The sequence below is a fragment of the Ambystoma mexicanum genome, chromosome 9, assembly GCF_040938575.1.
Source record: "Ambystoma mexicanum isolate Mex_15411 chromosome 9, UKY_AmexF1_1, whole genome shotgun sequence".
In the NCBI taxonomy this organism is placed as follows: Eukaryota; Metazoa; Chordata; class Amphibia; order Caudata; family Ambystomatidae; genus Ambystoma; species Ambystoma mexicanum.
This window is the reverse complement of record NC_090931.1, coordinates 920070989-920097817: the sequence shown is the minus strand read 5'-3', so window position 1 is coordinate 920097817 and position 26829 is coordinate 920070989. Positions and strand designations below refer to the sequence as shown.

Below are 26829 nucleotides of genomic sequence, written 5' to 3'. Positions count from 1 at the left end.
CCAACACTTAAACGTGCAGTAAAAATCTGAAGATGGCTGCCAGAGGCAGGGCTTAGGGAGATGGCAGTCATTGGCTGTGGTCAGTATGACGCAGAGATCGGTGATTGGTTACTACTACGAAAGACAGATCAGAAACAAAACTGATACTGATTTTTCTTTACCGAGGATTCCCAGCCTGACGACGGGGAATATTCATGAGCATGTGAATCCATGCCAGACCCCATGCTGGAGAATGACAGTCCTCTCCCCAAACCCTCCTCTGGCAGCCATCCTCAGATCTTAACTTCACGCTTCAGTGTTGGGAGTCCTCATGTTTGCTCTCTGAGGAGGAAAATAAGGAGGGGAAAGTCCCTCTTCAGGCCCTGCACCAAATGCAGGCTACGGAATGTGTTTGTGCCTCTGCAGCCTAAACCCGGACCATAATAAAGTACAGTGCGAGATATGCCTGGGTTTTTCTAAGAAGATGATGAAGACAGGTGCAGCAGGCTGGCAACATGGCTGAGCACAACCAAGGCCTCCGACCCGTGCCCAGAGCGGGGTCGTGCCGCGTCCAGGACCAGCTGGTCCAAGGAGCGGTCTTCAAGTCCTTTGATGGCACCTTATCTATGGAGGCCCAAGACAAGGCAAAGGTCTGCAAGTCCGAGCCCACCGGATTTGCAGAGGAACCGGGTCCCAAAGTGGATAGGGCGCAATCAGCATCACCTTCTGGTTCCATTGCCAGCCAGCCATCAAGCTCCTCTTCAAAGAGGAAATCACCTACAATGGCTAAACTGCGGGAGAAGCCAGAGAAGCTGAGAGCATAGGAGAAAAAGGCTGCACAGCCCAAACAGGCTCAACCAGCAGAGGCAAAGACCTCGTCTACAACCCGGTTGGTGGCTACTACTACCACGGTAGCAATGGGCGCTGATACTACGAGGGTGGCTCCCATGTTGCAGAAAGTGTCCCTGTGGCGTGACACCACTCCAGAGACCTTGGCAAAGACCGCAGGCACGTCAATAGGGGTGAAGATACCGGCCCAGGCCCCGGTTCAAGACTTTGAGGGAGGAAAAAGGGGTGAGGGGCGACTATGAGGCTCTGAAACAGACTTCTCAGGTTGTCACCGGCCAAGCGATGGAGGTCTCTCGCCCACGGACGATGAGGACCAGGAGTCCATGCAAACCGTCCACAGCTGTGGTGCAAGGCCTATCTTTCCTGTTTTGCCCTCTCAGCGGAGGGACATTTCCTTGGATATTTTATCAACTCTACACACCTTGGTGTCAGAGATCCAGATGAGGATGACTGCGACGCCGGTACCTGTGGTCCTCCACGATCCCAATCAACCACTGCCGAAAAAGAGGAAGCATCATTTGATGTCCCCCATCAACCTCCTCCATCTCTTCGGCCACCTACTCCCCCAGCAGACCCAGACACGGGAACAGATACAGGCACGTCAAAGGATAATGGCATTGTAGCTGCCAACGGGGACTCGGCGCTTTTGGATGCCCCACACAGGGTTTCCCCACCGGACGAGTTGTGTTCGTGCCACGCCCTCTCTAGGGCCTCCGAGCTTTTCCAACTGGTGCCCGAAGAGACCAAGAAGGAGGGCTTCTTGTACCAAAGGTGAGGGGCCAAGAGGAAGACCATCATGGCGGTACCTTTTCTGGACAATGTTTGGGAAGAGGGCCTGGCCCTCATGAAGAACCCTTGCACACCTCCAACCAAAAGGGATAGGCTGGAGAAAAAGTATAGGGTGCTGAACTCCAGACCCAAGTACCTGAGGTCACAACCATCGCCGGACTAGGTGGTGTCATCGGCGGAGAGGAAACGGTCGGCTAACCTGTTCTCGTCGTCTTCGGTCCCTCCAGACAGTGAGGGGAAGAGAATGGACGCCATGGGTAAGAGGGTGAGTTACACCGCAGTGTCCACAATCAAGACGGCCAACGCAATGGTGATCCTGGCCGGTACGACAGGGAGTTGTTGTACAAGCTAGGTCCGATCTTGGAGTTTCTTCCTGTCGATAAGAAGATGGAAGCCCTCGCCCTCTTCCAGGAAGGGGAAGTAGCATCGGACCACGCCATCCCAGTTGGCTTTGGACGTTGCCGGCACAGGGTTCCGGGCAATGGTGAACAGCGTTTGCCTTTGGCGACAGGGATGGATGAAGGCCACTAACTTCCGTCAGGAGGTCCATGCTAAGGTGCTCGACATGCCCATCGATGGGGAAAATCTGTTTGGGAAGGCCGTCAACAAGTCTCTACAGGCCATCAAGATGGATACAGAGACAGCCCGATCCCTCAGCACTCTCCAGCAGCACCGCTCTTCCTTTCGCTCCTCCAGGAGGAAGTCGAGCAGGCCGCCAAAAGGGTTCTCTGTGTCTTACAGACAGCCTTCCAGATCCTCAACTCAAGAAGCTAATAGAGGCTGCTCCCAGGCCTACGGTAGTGTTTCCCCAGGGCAGGACACCGGCGCCCAAGCATCCTTGAACTGGCCAAGTCGTCGGGCCCCAACACGTGCACCCCGGTGGGAGGCTGGCTGACTAGGTTCGCCAGCAAGTGGAGAAAGATCACCACCGATGGATGGGTGCTGGACGCTCTCACTCAGGGGCACACCTTGGAGTTCCAAAGCAGGTGTCTTCATATTCTGCCACTTCCACGTCACGAGCAGCACATCCCGCCGTTTCTGCAAGAGGTATGAGCCATGCTGTGAAAAGGGGTGATCGAGCTGGTTGCCCAATGACTCCGGAGTATATTCCAGATACTTTATAGTTAGGAGACTCATCCTGGACCTATCGCGACTAAACAAGGACTTGAAGTCCCAGAAATTCAGGATGGTCACGTTGCAACATGTGCTCAGCCACCTGGAGGAAGGAGACTTCTTGACGCCCATTTCCACATCGCGAAGGGTTTAGATAGAGGCGCACACCTATAGTAAGTAAGATTAGTAAAGAGATTCGAGGATTATGTTGTATAAACTTTTAGGTGCGGGGGGGAAAACTGAGGTCATGGCACAAGACCCCGACAATAAACAGTAAACAGAAAGAGGATTCAACTTGGGAACCCTCCCGTCCCCTGCACACTTTCAAATGTTTGGATTAATCCAATACAGTTGTTTAAACTGCGTTATATGCATTGTACATACATTTGTTTCTAACACATATGGTCAGACACAGGAGTGTGAGATAAAAAAATATATATCTTTATAGTCAGGCTGTATTATTTTCAGCAAGAATTATAGTTCAGACAAAGATTATTTACAGTGCATAGAAACAGTATCAATAGATAAAGCTCAAATTGAAGAAAAATGGAGTCCAAATTGATTAGCGACGCGTTTCGAGGAAGTTCTCCTCTTCTTCATAAGGCCACACTTGGACTCTTAATGTAAAAGGAAAGCATAAATTCAGTAAAGAAAATTTTGTAAGCACAATGCATAGACTGTTCATGTCATATTAAATGTATACAGTTAAAAAATAAATGGCATTAATTGTATTTAGAACATTAATCTGTCCCTAAAAAATAGGGAATTGAAACAATGTAACATGTTCTAATATGCATTGTAATTCATGTAACATTATAAGATTAACTAGGTTGCCCCTGCTCGAGAGAGGGGCTGAAGGTCTACTGAAGCATCTTTTCCTGCAAAATTAACTGTATAACGTCCATCATGCTGTAATTTAGTAGAGTACTACCTCTAATGGGATCTATCACGTGGATGGTGAAACCTAAGCTAAAGAAAATTAAATATGTAGGTAAAACAACACACAGATAATTCTTAGGTTATATCAATCTAATATGGAAGAAATACAAAAATCGTTACCTCTGTGAGTAGAAAATGCCGGAAACAGAGAACCGGACGGAGCGGTGAAAATAGATAGACAGTCTTCGTACATCAGTTAGTTCCTTAAAACATGGCTAATTCCCAAAAAGATACCAGAAATCTAAAGAAAACAAAGCCTGATCAATGCCAAGCTCAATGTTCAAACGTAACAGTCATAGGTGTGAGATAAAAAAAATTGAGTAACATACCTAACCAAAATATGGAGGGCGGAAAATAATCAATACAGCGGCCCACATAAGGATGTAGAACTTAAGTTTCCCGCCGTCACTACAGAGGTGCCTCAGTATGTGGGAATTCTGTCATACGAATAGCCAAACTGAACAGGAATGAAGTCCTGATTAGTATAATATACCTAGCAATCTGATATGAAGTAATGGAAACATAATATGATGTTTAATCAAGGCAAAAAATGTAAAGAATTACCGTGGTAAGAATGTGCAAATGGCACAATTCTCAAAGCTGATGTGCAACTGATGTCAAGATTGTGTGGCCGGTCAACAGCTGAAGAATCCGGCAGTAATAGGTCAGTTAGAGTATCAACTAAAGAAAGTGTAAGGAAAACAGAAAAAAAAAAAAAAAAAAAAGAATCATGAGACTAAGGAACTATTTCCCTGGTCCCTAGATAGATAAATGCACATGCATTCACGCTTACCTGGAGCATAGGGGGGCAATCCTGAACAGAGTCTGTTCAGCCGAGTGGCTTGTTGTTCACAAACCATGGAGACTACATGTGACCATGGAGATAAATAGAGGACTGAAGTAATAGGTAAAGAAAAAGGACTAAGAAGTAAATGGGCCTCAAGGTCGGCCATCTTGGAACGAGGTTATATTGTAATGAAGGTGTAGATCTCTAGGCATTCAATGACAAGAAGTAACTTAAATCGGGAAGCGTAAAGGTGCGTAACTAAATAAATTAAAAGGAAAAAATTCATACAGTACAGAAACCTATTGTGCGATGTAAATCGGACATTACAAATACTAGTCCGCACATCGTAGAACGGGGAGAGGAAAGTTGAGAAAAATAGTGTACCATGTGAAATAGAGTCGAAATTAGCAATGACAAAGGGTCTTGAATCGAACGAAACGCTCGGATCTTAAAAGGGAAAAAAATAGCACGGAAAAAATGAATATAATGTTCAGATTATCTGGCTAAGGTCATTTAATAACCATGTGTAACCTATCAGTTCAAAATAGGTGGATCACATGGATTCACATTATGCAGGAAGAGGGAAAAAAAACCTTAAATCTCTCTCTCATTGCATGGACAACCTAGTGCAATATAGCAATCTCAATGGGGTAAATGCATTTATTTTACAAAAGATCAAAATTAAATGTGATGAGTATAACAGAATGACAAAAAATGAAAATTAAGAATAAGAACAATTTTTACACTGTGTTTACAGGCAATTATTTTTATGGCAACCATCTACTAGTCTCAACAAAGTAGTGCCTTAGATCACAGTCAGACACAGGAATAGCGATGTGACTCTCAATTTTATGTTGAAGATCAATCATTCCTTATTGTCAAATTCAAATCACAGAAAACAGTTCAATGTGAAATCTTCATTTAGACCCCAGGGCTGTAAAGAGCTTAACTTATCAATCCAATAAGCTTCTCTTTGTAGTAAGAGTGACTGATAGTCACCTCCTCTTGTAGGTCGTTTAACAACTTCTAGCACCTGGTATTTTAATTGGGCAATTGTATGTTTTTGCATGTTGAAGTGGCGAGCTACCGGTGAGTATTGATTATTACATCTTATGTTCGACTTGTGTTCAGACAGTCTTGATTTAACAGGTCTTTTGGTCTGTCCTACATACACTTTGCCACAAGGGCACTTCAACATATATATGACACCTGATGTCAGACACGTAGAATAGTCTCTTAATTTGATTTTTTGACCATTCCTGGGGTGAGTCACTACATTACCTTTGATTGTGTTATTACAGTGTATACATCCTAAGCAGGGGAAGGTGCCTAGTTTTTTGGTAGCTAGGAGAAGTTGTTTCTCCTTTGGTACTCTTTCAGCTTTCACCAGCTTGTCTCTTATATTTTTACCCCTTTTAAAACACATCATTGGTGGTGTGGGGAACAATTCCAATAGAGTTTGATCATTATGAAGAATATTCCAATGTTTCTTTATACTTTTTGTGATCTGAAAACTCTGTCTTGAGAATTTTGATATGTATAAAAGTGGGGTGTCTTTAACCTCCGATTTAGGTTTCAGTAAATCTGTACGGGGGATCTCTGAAGCTCTGTCTTTGGCAATTTCCAAAATTTCTGGTGGATAGCCTCTGTTCTGAAATTTACTAACAAGATTTGTGCATTCCTTATCTAGAACTTCTGGGTCCGAAATTATTCTTTTCAGGCGTAATATTTGACTATATGGTAGACTTTGGAGCATCGCCCTCGGGTGGAAGCTGGAATAGTGAAGCAGATTGTTTACATCAGTCGGTTTGTGGTATATAGACGTAGCTATCTTATTGTTAACAATACTTAAGTTAACGTCAAGAAAATGTAAATAAGGGTTACCAATCTCAATAGTAAATTTAATCCTAGGATGCACTAAATTGAGGTATTCAAAAAATTGGTCCAAGTCATCTCGTGTGCCACACCAAATGCAGAAAATGTCATCAATAAACCTCTTCCAGGTTAAAATGTATGCTGCCCATGTGGGATGTTCCAGTACATGCTGACTTTCGAACTGAAACATAAAAGTATTAGCGTACACGGGCGCCATCGATGATCCCATCGAGGTACCCGATGTTTGTAAAAAGTATTCGCCCTGATGTCTAAAATAGCTATTGTAGAGGATTAAGTTTAGTAGCTCCAGAATGAATTGAGGATTACCTTTCACACTTGAATTGTTAAGTAACAACCATTCAACAGAATCTATACCTTCACTATGGGGTATTGAGGTATATAAGCTACATACGTCCAGGCTGAATAGTATGCAGTCTTCACTGATAGCTGAAAAGTCTTTAAGTCCATTAAGGAAGTCTGTTGTATCCTTTAGGTATGTAGATGATGCCTGTATAAGCGGTTGTAGTAATCTGTCAATGTAGACTGCCAGTGGGTCGAAGATACTTTCTGTCCCAGCAACAATCGGTCTGAGGGGTGGATTTTGTTTATCTTTGTGAATCTTAGGGAGCCCATAAAAGACTGGTGTAATCGGATGGGAATTAGTGAGATATTGATGTGTTTTATCATTAATCCATTCGTTTTCTTTGGCTTTTAACAGAGTATTGTTAATTAGTTCTCTGATTTCTGGTAGCGGGTCCCTATCTAGTATGGCATAGGTGTCTGTATCGCTAAGGAGTTCAATGCATCTTTTGACATAAAAGGATGTATCCATGATTACGATTGCTCCCCCTTTGTCAGCCGGTTTAATCGTAATGTCTTCACTTTTCGCCAATTTATCTATTAGATCTAGTTGGCGGTTTTTGATATTAATGGGTGTTTTTCTTCTATAGTCAATTCTGCTTAAATCTTGTAGGACACTCTTCTCAAATAAATTCAAAATTGAATTTTGTACCTGTGGGTCAAATGTACTCTTGGGACGTATTACCAGTAAATCACTTTCTGGTAGTCTAGATTCCTTTTCAGGTTGCGAGTCAAAGAAAATTTTAAGTCTTAATTTTCGCATCAATCTGTGTAGACAGATTTTTTCTTGAAATAATGAAGTATTACACGTAGGAACAAACGATAATCCTTTGTTCAAAATGTTAAGTTGTTCTATTGAAAGAATCTTGCTGGAGATATTCACCACTAGATTATTGTCCTTTATTTGTTTCTCTTTTTTGTTTGTGGCTTTCTTCCCTCTCCGGGTCTTTCTCTTATGCCTAAAAAAACCCCCGTTGATGTATAAGGTTCAGCGTCTTTATTAGTTGGAGATGTGGACACCCCTGGTCTATTGGTGTCTTCTGTTTGTTCACGTTCACTAGTGCGGTCTGTGGAAGGCCTCTGGATGGGTTCACCAACACTGCTGTCGCTACTGTTACCTGAGTTTGCGAAGTTAGAGTCTTGTTGGTTATTACGATTAAAATTTCGCTGTCGGTAATATTCTTGCCAATTGTATACTATATCATTGAGATAGTCAAAGGTGTCTCTTTTAAATTTTCTCAATTTCCTCTGTTCAATTTCAGTCTTATAGTTTGCCAATTTCAGGTTGATATCCTCTAGTATCTCAGAGAGATCTTTTGCCGATTTAAATTTAGATATTTGGTCTTGGAGAGTTTTAATTTCAGAATCAATAGTTACAAGGGATTTTGACAGCTCCTCAATAGTTAGTAGTATAAGGTCCAAAGAACACTTATTCAAGATCTGGTCCCATTTTTGTACAAATATCTTATTTTCACTACAAAGTGTTGGTCTTAGGTAAACCCTCAGACCTCTGGGAATTTTCTTAGCTTTATAATATTCCACTAGTGTGCTAGCATGTAATTTTTGGGAGATCTCACGTCTAATGAGTTTTTCTAGTTTCTGAATAGTTTTTTCGGGGTTGTCTTCACTTTGTAAAGTTTTTTCAGTATCTTTGATGAGACCTAAGATACGGGTTGCTTCTTCTGCACTGAAAGCTAGTGTTGTGGCGTGCTTGTCGGTTAGCTCATTTAACCTTGAGAAGGACATTCTAAAGTTAAGTAGTTAGTTGAGTTAAATGTGGGTGCACCCTATGATTTGTGCCACACTAGATGACTAGTGAACAAAATAGCGAAGGGTTTAGATAGAGGCGCATCCCCATTCACAAGAAACATTGGAAATTCCTATGTTTTGTAGTGCAGGGCTAGCACTACCAGTTCAAGGGCCTACCCTTCGGCTTGAAGTCAGCCCCAAGAGTGTTCCTGAAATGCCTGGCACGAGTGGCAGCCCATCTGCGTCTACAGGGCATACACGTATACCCATACCTGGACGACTGGCTGATATGCGCCCAATCGCAGGAGCTGGTCGACGGACACACGGAGATGACCGTCAGGCTATTGAAGGATCTGGGACCTGCAGCTGCCAGAGAAGGATCTGCACATCAACATCCTAGAGCTACGGGCAGTTCTATGGACCCTTGAGTCGTTCCTACCGCCTCTGAAGTGCAAGATTGCAAGGATCTTCACAGACAACACCACCACCATGTTCTACATCAGGAAGCAGGGGGGCACTCGATCCCCAGCGCTCTCCAAAAAGGCACAGGACTTGTGGCGATGGACTGCCGGACAGGGGATCTTCCTCATCCCTCTTCACGTTGCAGGAGTCAAGAAAACCATTGGAAAATCTCAACAGGGAACTGCACTCCTGCCATGAGTGGAAGCTTTGTCAGGATCAGGTGGACCGCCTGTTCCTCAAATGGGTCAGACTCCAGATCAATTGGTTTGCATCGGCAGCCAACTCCAAATGCCAGAGGTTTGCTAGTAGGTTCCACCAGCCAAGGAGCCTGGGGAACGCGTTCTCCTTCCCGTAGAAGGGCGGTTTCTGTACGCGTTTCCCCTATTCCCTCTCCTGCTATGAGTCATCAACACACTCGGACAGTGTCAATGCAAGATGACACATCGCCCCAGCGTGGCTGAGGCAGATTTGATTTCTGGACCTTCTCAGCATATCAGCGTTGCCTCCAGTGAAGTTGCCGGCGGCTCCAGATCGTCTCCAGAGAGGGAGGCACAATCCTGCATCACAAACCAGGATCGCTGAACCTGAAGGCTTGGCTCCTGCAGCATTAGAGTTTGGAGGTTATGAGTTGCCAGTGGACTGCAGGGAAGTCCTCGCCAAGGCCAGGGCGTTGTCAACCTTAAAGTGCTACAGACTTAAGAAGCATTTTGCTACGTGGTGCCGGTCGCAGAAGATTACCCCTCTGAGGGTCAAGGCTCCACAGATCCTTCCATACTTGCTATCCTTGGCAAAGGATGGTCTGGCGCATACCTCCATCACGGTACATCTGGCGGCTATCTCCCGCTACACCAGATCCCCAGGAAGATCCTTGCTTTGGTCCCACAGACTAGTCAGAGTTTCTCAAAGGACATCCCTGATCTTTCCGGCCGGTGAAGCCTCTTGCCCCGGCGTGGGAACTCAACGTGTTTCTGACAAGGCTCATCAGAGCCCCCTTTAAGCCAATGCATCAGGTCCCACTCAAGTTTCTGTTATGGAAGACGGCTTTCCTTGAGGTCATCACCTCTGCTAAGCATGTAGGTGAGATCCAGCCCCTGTCCTGCAAGCAGCCGTATCTGACTTTCCACGTATCGAGGGTGGTGCTGCAGGCACACCCCTCTTTCATGCCGAAGGTTCCAAACAGAATCCCACCTCAACAAGGCTTTGGTGTTACCAGTTTTCTTCCTAAAACCTTTGTCACCGGCAGAAAGGGCCCCGCACTAGCTGGACGTTGCTCGTGCCCTGATGTTCTACGTGACATGCACAAAGAGTTTTTGGAAGACTTCACAACTGTTTGTGAACTTTGGTCATGTGAACCATGGGAAGGCCTTGTCCAAGGCTCCCATTTCAAGTTGGCTCTCTGGCTGCATCACACACTGCCAACGGTTATCGAACCAACTGCTGCCCGGCCATCCGAGTACCCACTCCACCAGAGCGATCACTGCAACGAGAGCATTTCTATCTGGTGTGCCCCTGCTGGACATCTGCAGGGCTGCTACGTGGAGGTCCACGTACAAAACCTTCACAAAGTTAAACTGCGCCGACAGATTCCAGCGAGTAGTCCAGAGTCAGCCAAGCAGTGCTACGCAACCTGTTCACCTGAGCTGAGTCTGTTCCAGAGGTAAGAATTGATTGCTTCTGTTGAGGCTTGCCACCTCCTGTGGTTGTGTAATGTTTTACTGCTAGGTATTCGTTATTCATTAGCATGTGAATCCATGCCAGACACCTATGCTGGAGAATTGTTCCTTATGTAATTCCTTTCATGCATTGAGCATCTCGGTTTGCCCTCTCCTGTTAACAACTTTTCGACTTTGTTGGAAGGGCAGCAGAGGGATATTTTTCATTCAAATTTATATTGTACCTTTGGTGTCTTCTTGATTGATGAATAGGGTAGTTTCAGGGGGCTCATTAATAGCAGATCTTAGTGGCACTAATTTAAAACTCTGACAAACATTTGGCTCACAACACTAAAACAATTATAATCCTCATATTAGTAAAGAAATTCTACCCCACTAAATACCTATACACTAATTTACAGGCAGCCACACACTTGCATGTGTGTTATCAGATCTTGCCTAGAGGCCATCGGCAAAACAGTAGGCCAGTCTCACCCATTCACTTCATGTTAGCTCATCTATTGTCAACAGATGTGAATTCGTCCCCATGGGGAAGAAGTCCAGCTATGCCTACCATAGGTTGGATTCCACTCCCTTCCCTATTCCTCTCGCACACTGTGGCTTTCCGTGTTCACCTTTTTATAAAGCCAATTCTTGGCTTTGTCACCTAAGATAGCTTGGCCTGACAGTCCCAGGTTATATTCATGGTGTGCTGCAGGGGAGCCTAAAAAACTGTGTAGCAATTCCGGATTTCAAACTTCAAGGGTTGCCTGAACACATCTAGGGGCCATCACACAACCATGCTTCCACGAAATGTAGTGCTTCCCTGTAAGCAAACTGCTATCATGGGAAATACTGAAGACATCTTAATCTCCCTCTTGATCAGCATTTCGTCTGATACACTGCCAACCACTACACAAGCACCCCCTACTTATACAATCATTCTCCCTATATTTTAACTATGTCCCTTTGCCATCCCCACTGCCCTCCCCACTCTCTTTGCTTGCTTCCTCACAGTGTACAGTCTGGTGTACTGCAGGTAGGGGAACTCTATGCCTTCCGGACAAGATACTGGCATCACAAGACCACTACGGTGGAGTTAGCACAGTATAAATGATTAATAACTGAACAGATATGAATGATTTTGCATAGCATAAAATACCAGACACGTGTTTTAAACAAAATAAATTACTATGTGGCAATTTACTTTCTGCTAATTTACTTCACTTTATTTTTGTTTTATGGGGTTTCATTCCCTCCATCCCCTACCCTTTTCCATCGTTCCATAACCCCGAGCACCTGTGAATGTACCCATCTATTTTACCAACACAAAGTAAATTACCACATAGTAATGTATTATTTTAGATGAAGCCACGGTACACACACTAAGGCAACATGCAAAATATTTCAGGTATTTCAATTGAGGAACTGTTCCCCAAAACATTTCTCCTTGGTAAGAAAGATAATAATTCAACTTGAGAAAATCTATTTGCCTTTCCAAAATAAGTTGTTTTCCCTAAAACTAAGAACTGTCTTGGGATCTATATTACATCAAACATTCCCAAAAAAGGCTAGACACGTTCCTGCTGTGCACAATTCAGTTTAAAAGGAACTTTATTATTTGCATCCACGTTTGCAGAAAGAGTTTTATGAAATGCAGAAGCACACAAACAGTTTTACCCATGGAACAACACACAGATGAGTTGTTCTTTCGGTGGCCTTGATGCAATATATTCTGTATGACAGTGCAGTAATCAAAACATTCAAACATGAGAGGGCAGTGTGCTCCATTGCATCTAAATACTCTATAAATATGATTTTCACAAAAATAGTATATACTGATCTACATCCTTAAAAGATCAATATTTACAATGAATCACCTGGTAAGATGTTTAAGTAATGAGGGCGGATGTGGGGCAGCAAGCTGCAAACTACCAGCCAGGCATAAAAAGTCTTTGGCTCAATTTATCAACAAGCACGTTATTTCTTACTCGCAACGACTCACCAATGGTTAGAGTGGGGAGTGCAAATGTTAAGGCATGCATATGTGCATTAAAAGTAGCTCTCTCTAAATCACAACACATCCAATGTTTACCCTGCCCATACCTCCTTACAAAAGTACTTTCAATTTGATTAACAAACTTAAAACTATCCAAATTATTATTTTCATGGTCAGACTTACCACGGGCTCCATAACAATATAATACTATAAAATGGTGAGGAATATTCTTAAGCAATATAATCATCTGACTTTCCTTAAACCTGCCAGCCTTCTAAGGTGAACTTGGACCAATAACTCAATACATTTAATTCATTCTCACATATATACAAACATACATGCATGTACAATCTATTTATACACAAAAGCACTACATTTTGGATAGCTTGCATACGCAACATGAAAGGCAAGTGAACTGGAAACATATATACAAATTTAGCAATTGTAAATAACCAACTTTCCAGAATAAAACCCCCCCAAACCTTGGCTATGTGTGAAACATGTCCTTTATTGCTTCTCGATATCAAAAAAAGAAACCATTTATCTGCCACCCTTTGAAATCAGTGAAGCAGCAGTCATTACTGTACCGTTGTTTCCTAAGTTGCATATCCTCCATCACTCCTTGAATGTGTTCAACATTTTCTTTATTTTCAATGGATACATCTTTCCCATACGCCCAGGCCGCCTGGCCGGTGATTTGATCTAGAAGGACTTGGCCTTTTTCTCGTAAACCTTGGAGACCTGAGTCTAACAAAAAATACATTTAGAGTTGTTCATATTTTGGAAAAGAGATTTTATTTTGCATATTTAAATGAGAAAATATTTTTATAAATCCTACTGGGTGTAGTATTTTATCCTTTTGATGGTTTTCATTTCTATTAATTTCTCAAAATATTCTTTAGCACAACTAAAATGAGTTTTTCCATAAAACAATTGCATATACACATAGTTCTTATAGTTCACAAAGGAGACAGTTTAAGGGATTTACAAGCAAATTACAAATCAGATAATAAGTGGCCAGCAAGTGCCTCCCCTGTGCAGAAAACAAGTACACACTTCTTTTAATTCTCAAGTGTCACAGCGCATCATCAATTTCATGCTTTATATTTATTTCCTATTCCTCTCAAACAACTGGTTGTATATAATACAGCCGTGATAATGGCACTACAAGGCAAGATTAAACTTTACATAGGAAAATCAAAAAATGACTTACTCCAACTTTTGTTGCCATGCATGAAAGTTCAGCAAATTTGGCCCCCTTAAATGGTATAATGGGGTACACCTTTACCGGGTCACACCACAATTTTTTGTAAAGGTGATATTTTTGCCGCAATTTTATTACTGCATACCCATTCATCACCGGCTTTGTTTGACCACCCAACCAGCATTGCCAAGATACACATTTTAGGAGTCATTTGGGAACCTGAGATGAAACCCCAAGTAAATGAGGTTATCAAATCCACCTTTCCATGCCGACGTATGCTGAGACGTAGTCACCTTTAATTCCACACATTATGCGGTCGTGGGTGGCCTGGTGAACTCCTGACTTGATTATGCGAATGATCTTTACACCGACTTCGAGGCTACTTGCTGAATCGTCTACAACTTATTCAAAATGCGCCTGTCAGGCTCGTCGGTAAACTACCTAGGATTGTCTCTGTCTCCCCCACCAGAATCTCTCCCAAGCATTTATGTTCCATGTTTAAGCCATAAGATACAGCTCGGCCTCTCTGGTCCACTGAGCAGTATGTCACATTATTCAGGCTTGTTGTTCCACTAGAGGTGATCAATACCTTTCTGTTCATGGTCCACGTCTATGAAACAAACCTCTGGTAGTGCTCTGTTCATTAACTTCTTTAGCTAGTTTTCGTGAATAATTGAAAACTCACCTTTTCCATGTCTACCTGTGCTTTTTGACAACTGCGCCAGATGCAGATTCTTCAGTCCGGTATCCTGTTGGTTGTGAGCTATACAACATATTTGAACTAAACTAAACTATTTAATTGAATATATCTCTTCACTTCAGCTCTAGTAATGTTCTAATCCTTTTCTTAATTTGTGTCAATTTTATTTAAGTCATTCACTGTAGTGACTAGAGTACTCTTAGTCCTTAGTCCCCCCCTTTTCTCCATCCTTGTGTGCGTCCCCCAACATGGGGACGGTACCGGAAGCTTTGGCAGCAAAAAATTGAGCTTCCCCTTTGAACTTAATTCAGCATGCAGGGGCGCGGCCCCGGACATGGGAACGCCCACCTCAGCCCTGCCCTCCGGCGCATCACCGTAGCCCCCTTTTAACACATTGGACGCTTTAATACCTGGCTATACTGAATACCTTTGCCCCTGGCCTACAATGGGGGAGGGTGGGGGTGGAGCGCTGGGTGGGACGTATGGAGGAAAGGGGACTAAGGACTATGAGTATTCTAGTTACTACAGTGAGTAACTTAATTACTCATACTCGTCCCCTTTTGTCCATCCTTGTGGGAGATTCCACTGAACAGGACCAGAGGGTGGAGCTCTGATGGTTGCCTCATATCTAGGCTGATGCAAAAAGGTTCTTCAGAACCACCTGGCCGAACGGTGCATCTCGCCTGAAGCTGGTATACAGGGAATAGTGCTTATAAAACACAGACAGAATGGCCCAAGCAGCCTCCCGGCTGATGACAACCCAGGAAGCATGTCTCTGAAACGCGACGGCCGTGGCCTTAGATCTGACCGCATGGGCATGAATCCCCTCAGGAATTGGTTTACACACGGCTGTGGCCGTGCCCATCCAACAAGCAATAGAAGCTTTGGAAGCCTGGTGCCGGTTGAGGTACCCCCAAATGTGATGACCAATGCCTCAGACTTTCTGAAAGATCTTGTCAGAGAGAGGTAGAACTTGAGGACTCTCTTGAGGTGCAAGGAATGCAATACCCTTTCATCATCCGACTGCCGGTTCCGGAAGTACACTGGCAGGCAGAACTCCTGAATTAAATGGAATGGAGTGACCATCTTGGGAAGAAAATGTAGATGGGTGCGCGAGATGACCTTGTTATGAAACGTGGTGAAGGGCTCGAATGGTGACAAAGCTTGCAGCTCGCTGACCCTGCGCATGGAAGTGAGCACTACCAGTAAAACAGTCCTCAGTGTAACTAGCCTGATATCTTCAGAGGCCTTCGGCTAAAAAGGCTTGTGCTCCAAGGCCGCCAGAACCACAATAAGGTCCCATACCAGATCAGGCCTGTGAACCGGAGGAAAGAGCCTGGACAACCTCTTAAGGTGGGCCTTAAACACCGGGTTGGCTGCTGAGAAAACATGCTCCCGGGAATTCTTGTAGGCCCCAATGGTGCCAGATATGTGCGGCAGGTATCGACCTGTACGCCCGAACGGGCCAAATGTGCAGAAAACGCCAGCATGTCGTCCAAGAAGCAGGGGAGAGGGTCATGAAAGGAAGGCATGGTATCAAACAGTGAAGACAGACACGTGATCACAGTTCAAGTGTGTTTATTGAACTTCAATTGGGTTTGAAAAACGCCTATCTAATCCTAAATCTAAAGATGGGAGCAAGCTACGACCATCAAATAATAAAGCAGTCCTAGGAGAGTCTGGTCAAAATAAAAGGGCATATACTAATAAACCTATTGCCAATCCTTACTTCTAAATACTAATGTTGTGGGAAACAATGTTATACAAAAGAAAAGTGTTCAAGAAATGATGTCAGGATAGTTGTGCCGTTAGCTTCCCTTCCCCACATTTTCAGCACAGGACAAGGCGGCACACTCGAGCTTAGCACATACTCTGGCTTTTCTAGCACAAGGATGCAGTTCAAAGTCTCAGTATCATGACCTTCTGTGCCAAAGTCTCTTTGCCATTCCAAATCTTTTAGTTCAGAGAGCCTGATGCGACAAAAAAAGTTCCTTCCTCTTCAACATTCTCATATGCACAACTTCTCCAGTGTTTCAACATGCACCCCGGGTGCCCCTCCGCCAGGCACAGACCCACTTTAACACTAAACCTTCAATTTTGCTCGGGCTCGGACCAAATTTATTTCTTTTTCCAAACCTTTATTATATCAACTTTCAACTGTGCGTGGGATTTTGGCCTGACCCGTCGCAGGACCACTTCGATTCACAATTCTTTGTTCACTTCTTAATATAACCCTCTAACTTTCACTTCTGTACTTCTCAGCAGGATACCTTACAGAGACCTTCGATTGAGCACTCACACAGTGCAAGACCACTGCCAAAGGTATCAATTTTACTTCAACTTTACGTGCATATGTTATCATACACGTTTTAACAATGTTCATTCCAGCACTCAGCATACAATGCTGCTTGCAACCTTTACTTCAACACAGACAGGTCTTTTATTGGTCTCTCCAACTCAAAGGGGCTAACCAGGGGCAGTTGGATTTTTTATTTTTTTATTGTTATATATGATTAACATTAACCTTTTACAACTATTTCATCATGTAGCCAAATCTTTCATGATATACTAAAAAAAACATTATTTAAAAACAAAATAAAATATAAATACATTCCAAATTCAAAATTATAGAAAATACTTTCCCACCCAAAACAGGAGAAGACGATACCCTGATAACATAATTCCTTTTGCCATCGGTCAGGCAAACACTTGCAGTGATTTTGAGCAAAGTTCTGTGTCATTTTCCAATGCAAATTCAGCTGTCCAGTATAATAATAGTTAGTTCCAAGCTTAATCCTAATTTACAGGCTATGACTCAATTTTACAGATCTCCAACATATGTATCACTGCAATTGTGATTTCCTGTGATTTACCACCAATACGTCTTTCCCACCAGGATTCTTGTGAGGAGTATAGAGCACAATGAGCGAATTTACTGAAGAAGTGTTGTCTGGCTTCTACTGTGCCTTCACAGATAAGTAGATGTTTAATAGACTGCCGTTCTGGGTTTTCACAGATCTTAGAGAGCTTTACTGCCTGATCACCCATTCCTCTTTTTGTTAGGACTTCTCCTGTTTTGGTAACATTCAACCTTAACGTTAAGAACTTGCTCTTAATTCTCCATTCAGGGAATCTTACTAAATATTTATTCAAAACACCCAATTTCCGATCTGTCATCTGGAGAGGATTTGGGTGTGTGCCTGATATTATTTTCTCAATAGCATGGATCCAGTCAATTTCATCCCATTTCTTTTTCGCTTTCATCGGATCTTCTAGTAGAAGCTTGTCAGTATTCAGCAGTGATTTTTCCACCAACAGCTTTAGATTGTCCAAAATGAGTAATTTTCCTGATTTCATATGGGCATCTATGACCAAATATAATGAGTCTTCTTGAGCAGTGGTGATCTTTTGCCAGAGTGATATTAATTTCCAACCTGCTTGGGATGCATATCTCAGGAGTTGGTGTAACTTCCACTCATAGGTGTTGAACTCCAAGCAGCTGAGTTGGTTTGCTTCCGCATTGCTGTCCCCTGGAAAATGAACTGAGGAAATCCAAATTCCTTCCATAAGGGCCCATTCCCATATCACCACAGCTTCCATGCACAGAAGGTGGTAACGGGTGCCGCCCTGCTTGTTCAAATAAAACATTGTTGTGGAGTTGTCGGTCCTGACCGGGAACCACTGTGCCCCTGATAATAGGCAGGAATGCCTTGAGCGCCAGGCCCACCACCAGAGTTCGAGCAGATTGATATGCAGAAGGGCCTTGGCCCTGGAAAATGCACCATTAATGGAGTAGCCCTCCAGGGTGCCCCTCCCCGCAGCCCAAAACTGAGGAATCCGTCGCCACCATCAGAAAGGGCTCCGGTCGGGTAAAGGGGGCTCCCACTGCCACATTGCCATCCAGCAGCAAAGATCTGGGAGGAGAAGCGGGGGATTGGGATCCTGTCCAACTGAGACCCTATCTCTTGGTCCGAATAGGCCGCCAAGTGAAGTTGGAGGTGCCTCATCTTGAGGTGGGCATACTGGACCGTGAGCATTCATGATGCCATCAGTCCCCGAAGGTGCTGGAACCACCATGCCAAGGTGGATAAGTTAGCCAGAAAATGCCCTATTGCTTTGCAGAGAGAGAGGAGCCTCTGGGGCGTGGGGAACACTGCACCGCTGTGTCCTAGTGCACTCCAAGGAACACCAGTTCCTGGGTGGGAATCAGCTACGACTTCAGTGTTTGAGGGGAAAAGCCCAGCTGGAGAAGAATGTCTGCCAGCCAATACCAGGAGTGTACCACCCCCTAATGAGAGCTGGCCCTGGCCAGCCAGTCGTCCAGATAAGGATACAAATGATGGCTCTCAGGATGAGGAGATCAGCCACTGCATTCATCAGCTTCGTGAACACACAAGGAGCTGAGTTGAGGCCGAAAGGCAGCACCTTGTACTGGAAGTAGTACGAATATCATGAACCACAGAAATTTCCGATGCGGCTGGTAGGTGGGGACATGAAGGTATGCATCATTAAGGTCTAGGGAACATATCCAGTCCCCAGCACACAGGGACTCTGCAATGTTTGCTGAAGTATTCACCTTGAAGCGTTCGAGCGGTAAAGACAGGTTTTTGAAATGACAGGTCCAGGACTACCCTCAGGCCAGTTTGGTTGTTTTTGGGAACTACAAAAATTATGGAGAAGCCTGAGCCCTTGCCTGAAAGTAGAACCCGCTCCACTGCCTGCATCTCCAAAAGATAAAGGGTTTGTCGTCCTGGGTGTCATCATCATCCTCCCCCACACCCTTTTCCAGACAGAGGGGAGTCTGGGTCCTGAGACACCGGATCCAATGGCTGCTGTGGGGGAGGTGGTGGTGGTGGTGGTGGTAGTAGTAGTACAGGAGGAGGCAGCGGGGTATGAAGAACCGGTAGGGCCTGAACCGGTGGAGGAACAGGCAATGCCACCAGAAGCGCCAGAGGGACCGGCAGAGGGCCCAGGGGTGGAAGCCTAGGAGGCACCACCTGAGGGATCACTTGCCTTGCAATATCCTTGAGGAAACACGTCACCTGCGGGGAGCACATGAGGAGGAGGAATTGCTCAAAGAAGAGATACTCGCAAGCCACCAGATCCGAGGGGGCCAGTCCTCAGCAGCACTGGGTCTCCGTTCCTGATCGAAGTGCCGAAGAGCCTGTGGAGAGTAGCCATAAGGCTGAGATGGGTAGATGCAACCCTGTGCAGAACAACTGCCTGAACTGTCAAATCTGCCGTGGCTTCCCAAGGGAAGGGGACTGGGATCTTCTAGCATGGATCACTCCACAGACAAGGGACCGGGTAGGCACTGATCCGAATCCAAAATGGCCGTCAGCCTAGCAGGCTGCATCAAGTGCTTTTCCGCCATATTCTGGCTCAGACATGGGAGGAAACTCCTTGGCCCTCAATCCTGAAACAGAAGTGTCAACCGATAGCTCCGGTAGGCCCAGAGTCTTCTGCCTGCTGGTCGGTAGTCTAATCACCTGTGGCTCCGGTAGGCTGTGCGCCATCAGGCACTGGGCTGGTAGTCGTGCTGGATCGTGCTGAGGACTGACTCTTGGATGCAGAACACGACGATCCCTTGCCCACTGGTGCTGAAGAGGAGGACAAACTTGATCACCCCTCCGTGCACCACACAGTAGAGCTCCTGAGACCCTCGGCTTGGGAGTCGGTAGCCTTTTCCAGCCTCGGGTCGGTCGCTGGGTCACCCGGAAGAGCCCCTCGGCTTGAGAGCTAGTAGCCTTAGGTCTACCAGAACCAGAATCCAAGGTATCATTCCCCCTGAAAGCCCCTGGGAAGGAGTCTCCAAGCTGGGAAGCCGTACTCAACAAAGGGCCTACCTTGTCTTGACGCAGGGTCCTGTATACAAACTCTTTAAAATGACCTGTAGGAGAAGAGCAGGGCCTCTGTGGGTGTTCCTACCCCCGGGGCCGCGTCGCTGCACGCGGACTAAATTTAAAGGGGAAGCTCAATATTTTTGCTGCCAAAGGTTCTGGCACCGTGCCCAGGTTGGTGGACGCCCACAAGGATGGAGGAAAGAAGACGAGACGTATGAGTATGTGTATTTGCAAGTAGGTATCTTAAATGTAGAATGTGTAGGAGGTTCCCATGCACAGGAGCTCGGATGGCACGATAAACACGCGTCAAGCCGACGTTTGCTGGAATGGAGACATATTCGACAAATATGAAGGAAACCAAAGAGACATCAACTGAATATAATCATTATTTTACAAGTTCAAAGCCCTGATGAAACTCATCCTAGGCTTGCATTTGTACATGATCTCTGTTGCGAAACATCTGTAGGCTATACCATATGTGCCTGAACATGTGAAGCATCACAAAAAAATCTTGTTTTGGAAATGTTAACAAGGAAGGGACACTATCCTTGTCAAGGATACATTCAGGAAGTACTGATTCAGAAAGTACCAATATTGTAATCCAGTATTTTTTAAATCTTTTAATAATGTGCATATAAAAAGGCATGTGTTTATAACTTTTCTTTAAATAGGTTTTCTTTCCTGCGTACTAAAACAGTGTTACCTATTGCTGGAACTATATAACTAATGGCATGAGCAGGTATTAGTCCTTGGTAACTTGTAGTGCTGCGGGGGCTGCCCCTCCAGGGGGTCTCCCGATAGCTTTAAAAAAAAAAATATATCAAACCTTCAAAAACATAGTTCCTATTTTTGAAAACATCTTAGGTCCAGGCCTGTAGAGCTCATTTGATCCAGGATAGTATGGCCTCAGTATGGGTGATAATTAATATCTACTGGAACCCTGCCTGCTCAAAACTACACTTTTTTTCTTGAGCTTCTGGGCTCATTGTTGGAATTAATTAAGCAGTAATATAATCTTGGCTGGTGATTTAAACAGACTGCTTTTTTGCAGTCAAAAAAGGGCCCACAAAACCATTCCACTTTAAACAAGACAAAAAATGTGAGGGTGTGGGTGGATTTTATGGAACACTGGGATCTTAAGATGGTAAATGGTAACTCAGAAGGAGATGCGGGAGCCTCCACAACATGGCACACAGGGGACTACTCCTCAACCGTGGACTATATTTTTGTCTCCCAATATTTGCATACGTTGCCGGCCACCATGGTAGTGAAACATGACATAGGCTAGAACTATTTTTCCCTGAACTATCCAGCTCTTCCCAAAATCCTAATAGGCAGCTGTTGAATGGGGACAAAAAAGAACATTAGGCTGGTAAAATATAGGCATGAAGGTGAAAACCTAAACATGCAGCTGAAAGAGAGCCCAAGAAGCATTTGGGAAACAAGATGCCACCCACAAACATTTACCAAATTCCTTTGTGCTATATCTGCTTAGAATGAGCCAGCAAGACTGGTTAAACAAAAACACGTCCATGTATTTGATGAAGAAACACAGAGAAAGAAAAGAGCACAGAAGAGCCCTGCAGAGAATTAAGATAGCAGGGTTCTCACCAAAGGTCTAGAGCACAGAAACTAGCAGAGACAAGACCAACTATAGATCGTGGTCATCTCTTCATAAGTCTTCCCGATTACAGAATGACGGGGAGCAGGTGCTCAATCTGCTCAGAGAAGGGACCACAAAAAACTTCTGGGCACTAACCAATTTGAGGCCGGAACTGGCAGTTCTTTGTGTAATCTAGTCTCTGAGAAAGGGTGGGTGGAACATTTAACAGAGGTTTTTAAAAACACTAGTTGTTCCCAGTTTGCAGTAAAACCATATACACCCTGGCAGTTGAACTTTAATGAGAGGGATATAGAGGAGATAATTATCGACCTTTAGCTCTGCTCGACATTGAAAGTAAGATCTTCATGAAGCTCTTGTTGAATGAGGTGACACAGTGGGTAGAAGATTGAGGCATTTTGTCCCGTTTCCAAACAGGCTTTCGGAAAGGCATGTCATCAGCCTTAAATGGCCTTACATTCAATTTAGTGAGTTAGCAGGCAGAAGGAGATAGATCATTGTCCCTGTCTGGAGCGTGGGTTGATCTATCAAAAGCCTTTGACCAAGTGCACAGGGGCCTACTTTGGAACAAACTGAGACAATGGCAATGCTGGTAGAGCTGCACAGAGATACTAACCTAAGAGAATTCGCCTGGACAAGCTTGGGCAACTCTCGGAAATCGAGGTAAAAAGGGGGGTCAGGCAAGGGTGCTTAGGAGCCCCCCCCTTTCTTTAACCTCTTCCAGGCGGACTTGGGTATCTCTCTGGAAAAATCTGCATTGGCCAGCCCTGTGTTGAACAGGAGAAAGATCTTTTGGCTTGCCTATGCAGATGATATAGTGTTGCTAGATAGGACGCCAATTAGGTTACAGCATTTGTTGACCAAACTGAGTGACTATGCAGAAGCGAATAAGCTCTCTATAAATCCCGCCAAATCAAACATCATGGTTTTTAAACATCCACAAAAAAAAGTTAAATACTCAAACTGGGAACTAAATGGGCAAACGATCCAAAAGGTGGAGGTGGTTAAATACCTGGGATATAACATCTATGCCTCCCCAGACCTTAATAAAGTTGAGGCCGAAGTTGTAGCAAAAACAGTGCAAGGTGCAGCGCAAATGCTAAAACTAAATCTGAAACTATGCAGGTTCTCAATCTCTCAGTTAGTCAGATATTATTTGGCAAAAGTAGTTCCAGTAATTCTTTACGGATTGGAGGCCAGACCGCGGCTCTGGTCTATCAACTGGGACACATTCGAAGGTCAGCTATGTTAATGTTAAATGACATTTGTACCGGGCACTATCACCACCGGAGTGGTCCCCTGGCGCTCTGGCGGCTCTGAAAGAGGAGGGGAGGGGATGTTGAGTTAGTGGGAGGCAGCAGGAAAAGTGCAAGAGAGCAGTGATGTGCTGTTGGCGGCCTCAGCCCGGTGGGTCCGTTGGCTGGGCCTGGGGTGTTTGCGGCCGGTAGTCGTCGTGTACTGTTGTGCAAGACTATGTGTGTTATTGTTTTGTTGTTGCGATGTAGTGAAGTTTGTGCGGTTTGTTGTGCTTTAGGTTTTGGTTGTGTTTGGTTTGAAGTTTGAGAGGTGTTTGCAGAAAGGGAAATTGTTAGTAAGGTTGGTTAGTTTGCATCTCTATCCTGAGTTGAGGTGCTCGGCTTGCGTAGTCATCCCTGATGCGGCTCTGTCCTGATCTGGGTCCGACTGGCATATAAGGTTCCTAACTCCTCTGGCCACCACCTCTAACATGCTCTCTCATAGCTCCTCTTATCCTCCCTTCATACACCTGTGGCCAGTGCACCTGTCAATGTCAACCTCTCAGGTAGTGTGGTGATTGCCAATATCTCGATAAATCCACATCACTGTGGTGCCTGGCGGTAACTAAGTGGCGGGCGTCAACCTCTCAGGTAGTGTGGTGATTGCCAATATCTCGATAAATCCACATCACTGTGGTGCCTGGCGGTAACTAAGTGGCGGGCGAAAGTGTTGGTGGGATTGTTTGGGGTAGTTGACTCGGTTTCTGTGCATGCCGCCTGTGTTCCAGTCTTTCCGGTGTCACCCGTCCAGGTGCCGTGGGGGTTGCCCTCTTGGGTCGGGATGTCCGTGTCCTTTCTAGTTTAGTCATCCTGTTTCCGTTTTTTTGGTTTCCAGATTTAGTCTGTAGTGTTGAAGAGCCAGGTTTTTAGTGAGTTCTTGAATTTTAGGTGATCTTCAATGTTTCTTATTTCTTTTGGGATGTTGTTCCAGGTTTTTGCGGTTAAGTGGTAGAAGGAGGTGCCTCGAAGTTTTTTCTTAAGGTATGGTTTGAGTTCCAAGCGGATTTCATTGCTTGATCGGAGGGGTTCCGTTGGTTTGTAGACTTATTTTCTTTTGAAGGAATCCTGCTCCTTGTCCGCTGATTGCCCTGTGCGTTATGCACATTGTTTTGAAGGTGATGCAGTGTTTTACTGGGAGCCAGTGTAGTGTTTTTAGGGCTGGAGTGATGTGGTCTCTTCTGGATAGTTTGAGGAGTAGTCTTGCTGCTGCATTTTGGATCAGTTGCAGTTTCTTCAGGAGGTATTCTGGTATTCCGAGGAAGAGGGTGTTTGCATAGTCGATTTTTGACATGATTAGGGCGACGATAGTGAGTGTTTTGTGCGTGAAGGAGAGGAAAGGTAGAATTCTTCTTGCTTTGTGGAGGAGGAAAAAGCATTTCTTCACTGTTGCATTTATTTGTGGTTCCATGGTTAGGGTGTTGTCCAGTAGGACTCCCAGGTTTTTTACTACCTTCGATGGTGTTGGTGCGTTTCCCATTTCCGTAGGCCATGGGATGGTGGTTTCGTTCTCTTGGTCTTTGGATACGATCATGATTTCTGTCTTTCTTGGGTTGATTTTCAGGTTGTTGGCATCCATCCAGTTGAAGACTTCTTTTAGACAGTCAGTTAGGGTTGAGTGGTCGGCATCGGTGTCTATGATTTTGTAGATGATCTCAGTGTCATCTGCATAGTTGTAACATGTAATGTTGTATTTTTTGAAGATTCTGATGACCGAGGTCTGATAGATGTTGAAATATAGTGGAGATAGTGAGGATCCTTGTGGCACTCCACAGTCGTTAGCTCGTGGAGTGGATTTGAAAGGTTTTATCCATACGGTTTCTGTTCTGTCTGCTAGGAATGATTTGGTCCAGAGTAGTGCTGTGTCTGTTATGCCTATGTCTTCTAGTCTTTTGGTCAGGGCGTCGTGGCTAACTGTGTCAAAGGCTGCGGAGAGGTCGAGTAGAATAAGGGCTGAGGTAGTGTTTGAGTCTGCGTTAGTTTTGAGGTCGTCCCAGAAAGATAGTAGTGCTGTTTCCGTTTGTCTCGCTGCTCTGAAACAGATTTGAGCTTTGTCCAGCAGGTGGTATTTTTCTACGTGTTCTTGGGTTAGTTTATATACGTAGGTTTCTAGAAGTTTTGCTGGGTAGGGGATGTTAGAGATCGGCCTGTAGTTGGAAAGGTCACCTACGTCACCACTTGTATTTTTCAGGAGTGGCTTGATGTATGCTGATTTGAAGATCTTCGGTACAGTCCCTGTTGATAGTGATAGATTTAGCAGGTTTCTGTAGTGTTCTGCTGGCGATCCTTGCGCGAGGATTGATTTGTAGATGTCTGGGGGACAGGGGTCCATGGGTGATCCCGCTTTCTTGCTTCTTTTAACCAGCATTGCGAATGCCTCTGCTGATATTTCAGGAAAGCTTTGGAGTTTGTGCTGTGGTTCTGTGTTAGGTGTGAGTTGCGTGTTGTGGTTGGTTGGTCGCTTTTGTATGGTATGTATTTGTATGGCACTAGCTCTCCCTGCCTGCACGCCCAGCTGGAGTTTTAGATTTGAGCTTGGCTTAAAATCTTTGAGATGCATGGCCAATTGGAAACTAATCTCCCTATATCGGGAGATTATTATTGAAAAAGAAGTCACCCTCTACAGTGACATTAAGTGCCATATGTCAAATTCTAAATCTGCAATTCTGTTATTGGAGAGTAAGGTAAGAGTGCCTTTCCATTGTCGACCTTGACATCGATACTCTTATTTCTAATCCTTTGAAAATTAAGAAAGTAGAGTCTATGGATTGGATAAGAACAACTGAGAAAGTGAGAATGTGTTCTCCTGTAAACCCCTTTTTACGGGGCGAGAAAAAAAACTAGGTTGCCTTTCAAGCTACCTTATGAAATTCCCGGATAACTCATTACGTAATAACTTCTTAAGGATAAGGCTAAACCTGGTACACTGTGGAGAAGTACTGGAAAGACGTAAGCAGGGAGATAGAGCGAAACAGTTATTTCTGGGATAGAATAACTTCAGGCAGTAGTGCCACATTCACATCTGCGGTGGTACGTGTTCTAAAAATCTGTGAAATTATCACCTAGGAATTAATGTGGCCCTAAAAATAGTAAGGGTGGAGAACCAACAAGATAGATCATGACAAGTGCAATATTGGCAACTAAGTAAAATGAAATACTTACTATGCATTTATTTTATGATTGAAAAATCTATTGGTGGTAAACTTGATGTATTTTCTGTGTATATTTTAATAATTTTGTAAAGACTTGTGAGTCAAACAAATTTAAAAAAAGACTTGACTGTAGTAGATGTTGATACTTTACTCTTATGACCAGCACAATATAAGGACCTTTTTGATACCTGCATATTTCTACATATAATGGAAATGCTTTTATGTTAGAGCAATTGTTGAAATAAATTAAACGTGAATCAAGTCCAGGGTGCATTATTTTTATAGCAATTGAAGCATAAACCCTTTTTACATAGGCGTTTGTCAAATATGAAGATCTGAGCTGATACTTATGTTTTCCAAAATTCTGACTGAATAGCAGCAATGAACCCTCATTTGTGTTATTTGTCATCTCACCCTTTCTAATGGGGTTATTTTAAAATGCAACATGAGTGTACCAGACTGCA

At 44.3% G+C, this 26829-nt stretch overlaps 1 protein-coding gene across 5 annotated transcripts in view; it reads right to left on the bottom strand.

Annotated features, from left to right (window-relative positions):
• The window catches only part of SESTD1 (SEC14 and spectrin domain containing 1), a 1198983-nt gene that overhangs the window by 327155 nt on the left and 844999 nt on the right, over nucleotides 1-26829 (bottom strand). For all 5 annotated transcript variants that reach the window (XM_069616097.1, XM_069616095.1, XM_069616099.1 and 2 more), the window contains one exon: nucleotides 13141-13300. In XM_069616097.1, coding sequence (XP_069472198.1) covers nucleotides 13141-13300 — 160 coding nt within the window. The remainder of the gene's footprint in view (nucleotides 1-13140; nucleotides 13301-26829) is intronic.